General features: G+C 41.1%; 1 protein-coding gene across 1 annotated transcript; it reads right to left on the reverse strand.

The window, feature by feature from the left end:
• Positions 1–4,678: 4,678 nt before the first annotated feature.
• LOC306847383 (thioredoxin-interacting protein-like) lies at positions 4,679–8,475 on the reverse strand. The gene is made up of 6 exons (XM_079381309.1): positions 7,739–8,475; positions 7,380–7,455; positions 7,146–7,293; positions 6,502–6,861; positions 6,096–6,410; positions 4,679–5,990 (listed from the first exon to the last, which is right to left on the reverse strand). The coding sequence occupies exons 1-6, from the start codon at positions 7,992–7,994 to the stop codon at positions 5,943–5,945; spliced, it is 1,203 nt and encodes a 400-aa protein (XP_079237435.1). The 5' UTR covers positions 7,995–8,475; the 3' UTR covers positions 4,679–5,942.
• Between the last annotated feature and the right edge of the window lie 477 nt (positions 8,476–8,952).

Consider the following 8,952-nt stretch of genomic DNA (forward strand, 5'->3'; position numbering starts at 1 on the left):
ATTATTTATTGTTGGTTTCCGGTAGCTGTATCCCACTGCGAATATAATACATAATTACTGTATTTGCATTACTGTAAGGGTAGGTTTAGGGTTGTGGTAGGTGTAGACATGAATAAATCATAATTTAACAGGTAGCATTTTTCATTGTCGAATTGTACTACCTACTGTTTTAATGGGAGGTAGGAAAATTTGACAGGGTAGCATTTTTCATTGTCGAATTGTACTACCTACTGTTTTAATGGGAGGTAGGAAAATTTGACAGGGTAGCACAAATGGACAGAAAACCGGAGGCCAAAAAATTAAGGGTTGTAACAGTTTTGATAGACCTGGTATTGCGGGACTCGTTGAGGGTTCCAAGTCGTCTTTTATTTCCTGAAGCAAATTAAAAATATCATGGCTTGGCAAATGCTATGTTAGGATAATGTTCTTTTCAAATAAATTAATACGTGTGGAAAAATCCTCTCACTCTGTTCTCTGCGGTGCCTCGCAACAAATTGCATCCATTTTAAGCGCAAAATAATTCAAGACATGCTTTTTTTTTTTTGCGTTAAATAATCAAATGCCAGTAATTTGACAAGGGCAAACGTTAGTAAATCTCATTGCGTGATTCATTTTAGTAGCCTACTCTCCTCCCTTAAATTTTTGTAATGTCACAAGAAAAACAATGGTGTGCTTGGTTTCAACGTAACTTTATTCGTTCATGAGTTATTTACAAGTTTCTGACCACTTATAAAATGTGTTCAATGTGCTGCCCATTGTGTTGGATTGTCAATGCAACCCTCTTCTCCCACTCTTCACACACTGATAGCAACACCGTGTGTCACCAGTCCCCTCATGCTTCAAACGCTCCACCATCATCTCCGTCCCAAAGAAACCCAAAATTAATGGACTTAATGACTACAGACCTGTGACTCTAACGTCTGTGATTTCTATAATTTGAAAGACTGGTTTGGCTTATCTGAAGGACATCACTGGACCCTTACTGGACCCCCTGCAGTTTGCAAACAGGTCTGTGGATGATGCTGTCAATATGGGACTGCACTTCATCCTGCAGCATCTGGACAGACCAGGGACTTATGTGAGGATCCTATTATTCATTGGATCCTGTTTGTGGACTTCAGCTCCGCTTTTAACACCATCTTCACGGACACCCTTCAGAATAAACTGTCTCAGCTCTCCTTCCCCACCTCCGTCTGTCAATGGATCACCAGCTTCCTGACAGACAGACAGCTGTTAGTAAAGCTTGGTAAATCCACATCCAGCACTCGTACCATCAGCACCGGTGCTCCTCAGGGCTGCGTTCTCTCCCCACTGCTCTTCTGCCTCTACACCAATGACTGCACATCTAAAGACCCCTTTGTCAAGCTCCTGAAGTTTGCAGATGACACCACACTGATCGGCCTCATTCAGGATGGTGACGAGTCTGCTTACAGACAGGAGGTTAAGGAGCTGGCTATATGGTGCAGTCTTAACAACCTGGAGCTGAACACGCTCAAAACTGTGGAGATGATCGTGGACTTCAAGAGAAACCCCCCTGCACTCACCATCATGAACAGCACTGTAACAACAGTGGAGTCATTCAGATTCCTGGGCACCACCATCTCTCAGGACCTGAAGTGGGATATTCACATTGACTCTATTGTGAAAAAGGCCCAGCAGAGGTTGTACTTACTTCGCCAGCTGAGGAAGTTCAACCTGCCACAGGAGCTGCTGAAACAATTCTACTCTGCCATCATTGAATCCGTCCTCTGCACTTCAGAGGACGGATCATTGCTGAGCGAATCATTGGTACAACCCTCCCCACTCTCCAAGAACTGTACTCATCCAGAGTGAGCAAAAGGGCTGGTAAAATCACTCTGGACCCCTCACATCCAGCACACTCCCTCTTTGAACTGTTACCGTCTGGTCGACGCTACAGAGCTCTGAGAACCAAAACAACCAGACATAGAAACAGTTTCTTCCCTCAGGCAATCCATCTCATGAGCACTTGACAATAAAACGCAGAACACACGACTCTATTATTTATTCACCACACTTGCTTACTTTTTTATTTATCTATTTTTTTTTCCATTTCAAATTTGCACATATCAGACCTGTACACACATAATTGTCTATATTATATATTGTGTTTTTGCTGTTTTTGTACATTGCCTATTTGGATATTTGTATTATTCATTATTATCTGTGTCCTGTCCTGTTGCTGTCTCTCTGTTGCACTGTGGAGCTTCTGTCACTAAAACAAATTCCTTGTATGTGTAAACATACTTGGCCAATAAAGCTCATTCTGATTCTGATTAAGCACGCTTCTTTTTCAAAAGGGTAGTTTGAACCAATACTATTATTACTAGTATAACCATTGCACAAAATATTCCATGTCCACCATCTCTCTGCATTTTGGTTCTGGACTTCCTGAGCAAAAGCAGCCATAATCTACACCCAGGCGTTTTGTTACATCATATTTTACAGTGGTGTACTGCAGGGCTTTGTACTGAGCCCGCTGCCAAAAACCCTGCTCACCCAAGACTGTGCTGGAAAATATAAAGACAATCACATCATTAAGATTGCTGATGTTACTTCAGTTCAAGGACTCATCAGCTGCAATGATATGACTGCTTGAACACAAGGCCTAGTTTGACGACTACAACTGCTCTTTTAACATCTGCAAAACAAGGAATTTGACTGTTGACTTCAGAAAGCACAAAGCAACTTGTGTTCCTCTGCACATCAGTGGTGAAGCAGTGCAAGTGACAGTCTTACTCATTTTCTAAAAAATAATTCAGAAACTGCTTAACTGTACAGTATTGGAGCTCATATAGGCCCGGCATGATTGCTAATTGACATATGATATACTTGCATTACTACATTCTGAAATCTTTTTCAAACAGAGAATAAAAACTGGGCGAATTATCAGTATATTATTAAACCCATTAGGCTCTTGACTGACATATGATATCAGAAATATACATATCATAGATATCTGCTTATATGATGTCTTTGATGTGTTTTGAATGCTATTATGCTGGTTTCCTCACAAGGCAGCTTAGCTTAGCCAACAAGACAACCATGATTGGCTAGCTTCACCAGCTAAGTTTTGCTTCCTCATTGTTTCTGTGTTACAGGTGAAGTCTTTGATTTTACAGTAGACACGTTTAGGGATGATACTTTTTTAAACATATTTTCTATGAAAGAACACCAGCTCCTATTACACTTCTGTGAAAAGACTACTGGGGACATTCACTCTGTCATATAACACCACAATATACAAGATCACTTTGTGCAATTTAGAAAATAACAATTACACATCTCTGAAATAAACTAGCACATGTAGTTTTGTCAGTTACACAATCTAGAGAAAATACACCATTGTGTGCATTTTGGATTATACCAAAACACAAGAAACATTGGTTTTGTGAGTCTAACCATGTCTAGACAAGGGTTTTCTCTTGCCTAATCATAAACAATGTGCAATATAGGCTGGATTAGTCTCCTGGGAATCACATAATTCATACAGATATAAAAGAGAGGAAGAGAATGGGCTAGAGCTTTAAATACAGGAGGGTTTCCTGAGGCAGGAAACCAGAAAGAGCTTGAGTGTGAGTGCAAGACAGAGTGAAGAGAGAGGGGCTCATGAAACAAGTGCTTTGGACAAGATAAACAGTTTTGCCCTTATCAGTAATTACTCTGCAGTAGAAGGGCACGTCTCAACAGATGCTTCATGCGCACGAGAAAGTGAGCAGCACAAAAATGACGTAAATGACTTGACCCCTCTCCAACTCCACAAGACTACTGTTGGGAAAACTGCTTACGTGGAAAAAAGCGATTAAGGGTGGGTCTGATTCATGTGATAAAGTTTGAATTGGATGTCTATTTGGAATCAAATTCAAAATTTCTCATATATGGACCAAAAGATTATTCGGACCTGTTTTACCAGAAAAAGGACCCTTAGCGTTCATAACAACCCTGTTTTTATTGACAGAGCCTTTTTTATGCCAATGAACAGATCATTGTGTTTGCCTTGAGCAAATATGAACATCCATGTCTGTTTATCTTTCATTGAATCTCAACTCACTTTTGGTCTCCAGTTTCCACATTTAAATCTTATCTTTAGTAAATGACCGAAAATAAGCACTTAACTTGTGAAATAGCTGAAACTATGGATTTTCCATCAGATTTTTCCAAACAACTTTGTTGTATCAGAGAAAGAGAACTTTAAAGGGGCTTTGTAATCTGTTCTTACTGCAGTCTGTTCTAACCGTATAAAATTGATTTTTGCATTTTCTAAAGAAAATATGAGCATGCTTGCATGTGCAATACTTGACGCCAATTCCAATGCCAAGGGGATATTTGAATGGTCAACTTCCTGGGCCAAGTCAGAGCTCGCCCACAACGTCTGGTATACCTTCAACATGAGATTTTGCTCATTTTATGAGCCAAGGTAGATGTCTGCTTGCTTAGAAATAAGTCACATATGATTAATGTCCGAAGAGTATAATACTTATTCAAAATCCCAATAGTGATTCTTATCTAATGAAACACCAATAATTAAAGACACAATTACATCTGTTGCAATGACAAGCATTTGATCTTTAGTACTGATTAATAATGCACTTAACAGTCCAAAGTTTAAATTTGTGGTTCTCATTTAAGAATTCTTCAAATAAACAACAGGATGCAAAAATTATAATATCATAAAGGTTTTTATTGAAAATGAGTTGTCGTATAAAAAAAAAAACACTTTAATTTAGATACAAAAGTGATACTTTGCACATTGCAAATTTGCACTGTTTATAATAACAGTAACAGTCATCTTACATTCTATAAGAAACAAAACAAAACGCACACAATGTTTAGGAAGATCTCCACAAGTGAAATGTTCATCAAAATGTCTTCACACACAGTGCAGCTTCTGGTCTCGCAAATTAATTTGGTCAAAACAGACCCCAGTTTTGGCACTTGAAGTATTAAGTTCTTTTTTGGCCTAATATTTAAGTCCACAGTGGAAGAGGCATCATCGGAGCCCTTTGTTAGGACGCGGTTTTGAATGCATTACAGTACAGAATCTTAAGTTGCGTATGCAATGCTTGATCCCTCAATGAACAATTTTGGAAGACAAGAGAAAAACAAAATGAAAAAACTAGGAAATCTCTCAGCGAGTAGTTATACAGCAACTTGCATCCGTGAAAGTGCATTCAAATGAAAAACAAAACACTGGTACATTATATACACTGACACTGCATGATTGTCCCTTGTTGAAAAACTCTATATACTACATTTTTTCTTTATATTTCAGTAACTTAGAATAATATATCTCTGGACAGCACATTAACTTAACCTCACGACCAACATAAAATAAAACAAATGTGTTGAAGAATGTTTCTACAAATGAAATCTTCCATTCCCATACAAAAAACTAAAAATTACGGAATGATAACGAAAATGATGAGCTAAATGCTAATGAATGTTATACTAGGGATTGTTGGACAGTACATGACCACCAATTGGGAAAGTCTATGTGTGCTTAAATGGCTATAATGCGGCACAATCAGTTTGCACCTCAGCAGTAATCTCAAGAAAGAGCAGCTCAAACACAATGAAATACAGCACGCCAAACAGCCCGAGTGACCTCTTTCAGGCCCCCGAAACAGCATCAATAATTTGACAAAAACAGGTTTAACTTGACTGATGCATGATATAAGATGGCTGTCAGCAATGCAGGCACAAGAGAGCTCAGACTTCACTTCTTCTTCCTCTGAACTTCGACTAGCTCATCCTGCAGAGGGGCCACTCGGGCCCCAAAATCCTCCGCTTCATCTTCACTTTCACACATCCATACATCACTTCTCAAACCAGCTCTGATCCGCATGGTGAAAGCCTGAAGTGCTTAGAGTGGAAAAGACACCCTTTTATGATGGGCAACAGTTCTAGTGTTCTGCCAGCTTGGTTCAGCAGACAGGAAGCATGCGGGCATTGCCGTTGTATTCCTCTTCCACCTAAACGATAGAAGAACAAAAATTAGATGGATTTTCTATTGATAGCCAATAGCAATCAAGTGTTCAGTGATCAGTATACACTAAACGAATATACTTTCCACTCACCTCAGAAAAAGCAGGGAGTGGAGGGAACTGGAATTGGGGTGCGTTCATGAAGATGGGACTGTCTCCGCCATCATAGTCATCCAACAGAGGTGTGAGAGGTTGGTCCAGGCTGCAGTCGCGTGTAACGTCGCAGTAGCTTGACGGCGCAGACGACGGCATCCGCAGGGACACCCAGCTATTAGATGCATTGCTGACAGAACCATCCTGGCTGCTCATGCTGTTGGTGCGGCTACCAAAACCATTGTAGGGAACGGTCCCAATGACCAAGGGCAGCTCCAGAATCAACTTATCACTGCCAGGGATGTGCATGTAAATCTGTAGCGAACAAACAAGCTCTAAGTAAGTACCTAATAATTTGTAGATGTAACACCACGGTATTATAGTAATTGTGAAAGGCAATACTCACCATGAGCGCGTATTCCACTCGAATGATGTTGCAACCCAAAATGGAGGGCTTGATCTTGGGCACACGGATGCTCTTGCCCTGCCAGGCGTCGCACATGCCGGAGATGATGTGGTTGCCACGTACTGAGGAGAGTTTTTGCCTGAAGAGCTTGGTGCGGCCGTTGGCCTGGTAGGTGTGCTTGGCGACGATGGCCGCTTTGGGTACCACGATGCGAGAGCAGGTGTTCTCAAATTTGGCATCGATGCAAATCTCTTCACCCTCGCAGAAACCACGCCTGTCGATTTTGGCGTTCAGAGAGACCTGGCCGTCTGGGATGAACATGCAGGTGACCTTCTTCTCCTTCATGCCTCCAGTAGGAGACTGTTGGATGGAAAACAGAAATGATGAGGACATAGTTAATTGTTATGCTCAAGCAACCACAAAGATTGCAATCGAAGTGCGCACATCCAACAGGCCAAAAGCTCAATGTGGGTGCTCAACCACAAAAACTATTTCAAACAGTAAGAGCAAAGTTGGCATGCCACAGCTCCAAAAATATAAAATATTTATGTTTTCACCACAGGTGATTTTGAAAAGTCCAATCAGAAGTAAAGTCACGATTTGTGGCCTACAGCTCAAGTGAATTAGCGATTTGAGGAACTCACCAGCAAGTCTGGAGTGTTGACATCCAAGGGCTCCTCAACCTCAAAGTGCTTCTTACACTCCAGGGTGGGCTGAGCGGGTATTTCCATCACAGCCTTCACAAAATATTGAACATGCCCAAACTTGCCCTTGTAGGAAGACACCAGTTGTCTGTCGAGAAACAACACTTGTATTAATTAACTAATAAACGACATAGAAGGAAATGCATGCCAGGAGTTTGTGACTGAAATGCTCACCCTTGTTGAGGAAGCTCAAAGCCAAAGGAGTATTCATATTTGTTGCCAGGACGGAGGATGGCCGAACCATCTGTGTCTGTGAGAAGATAAACATAGAAGAGTTCTAAGAGATCTTCAACACAACCAAACAAACCCATTAAACACAAAGGAATCCCCTTAAATATGAACTAACAGTTAAGACCTTTTGTTGAGATGTTTTTAAACCCTCACACCCATTACTGTAACTCATTAATTTAAAATATCCAGTATGTATTCCTTCTTCACAATGTAACTTTAGTCACATTCCAACATCATCTCAACAAACCCACCTACCCAAGCATAGTCAGCTTTAAACACACACTTAGACAGTTTAAACTCACCTGCTGGACGGTCATCCAGATGGACAAGGTCTTCATACTTCAGATAGTCAATTTCTTCACGGCATCTCTGTTTGCCTTTAGCGTACTCCACTTTCGCGCATCCGACTCCCAGGACCTTCATGGCCATCACCCTGGTCACCTCCAAGACCTCCACCAAGATCTTCCCAGCCACTTTATCTCCACTGCAGTAAAATGTCTTGGATGGATCGTTGAAGACGATCTCGAAGGCCTTGACTCTTTTTGTCATCGCCACCATTGTGTTGTCTTATAAACGTCCAAGCCGCAACGAAATGAAGATACGCGTCTAAAAGTTGGTAATTCAACCAGATATTTAGTAGTCCTTCAAAAGTGCCTCCAAAGCGAATTAAAGCTCTCAATTCACAATTCACACACTCCTTGTTCGCATGGTCAGTTTATGAGCTTTGTGCACGCGGGGCTAGGCTAGGGTTTTATACTCGGACGCTTCTGCCAGTGACTCACTAGATTTGTTTACCACTTCAGCTGTTCATGTGGAAGTGGCGTGCACAGCATGGCTCAGCGCATGCACAGCGCTCCCATTGGTCGAAACTCGGTGTTCGTGTCTACACCAGCCAATCAGCGGCCAGAAGCGACGCGTGGACACCTCATGGCTGAGAGCGCCGAGCGAGTGCACAGCAGCTGCAGGAAGAAGAAGAGAGGAGGCGCTGAGGAGGAGTGACTCCGCCGATCAAGTCTGAACAAGTCCCAACAATTTAGACAACCAATGTGAAATTCAACCCACAACTTAAATGTGTGCTACGTGCACGGGTTGGATGTAAAGTTACTAGTCTAGAACACAGTTGAGGCGGGTTTCCCCGTCTTTGTTGTGTTGAAGGAAACGCAAGCCTCTGCTGGTTAACAACATCAGCTGACTAATAAGAAAGCACTTGACTGTTTACAAGAAACAACACAGAACCGCATACTATTCTTGCTATTAATATGCATTTATACACGTTTAATGTGGCCAAAATGATTAGAGCACTAGTATTTTCACCAGCTAAAAAATGGTTTGAAGTCAGTTATTTCTATGAGTAAACATCTTGATGGTATATATAGTTATATATAGATAGATACTATACTACAGTAACCAGTGGGATAAAAGTGAATTTAGGCATACTACAATATAAATCCAATTGCACTTGTTAGTGAAAATTGCACTAAAATGTTGCAATGACAAAATAGTGCACTAAATTAAA

This window comes from Barbus barbus (assembly GCF_936440315.1).
Source record: "Barbus barbus genome assembly, chromosome: 27".
Lineage (NCBI taxonomy): Eukaryota > Metazoa > Chordata > Actinopteri > Cypriniformes > Cyprinidae > Barbus > Barbus barbus.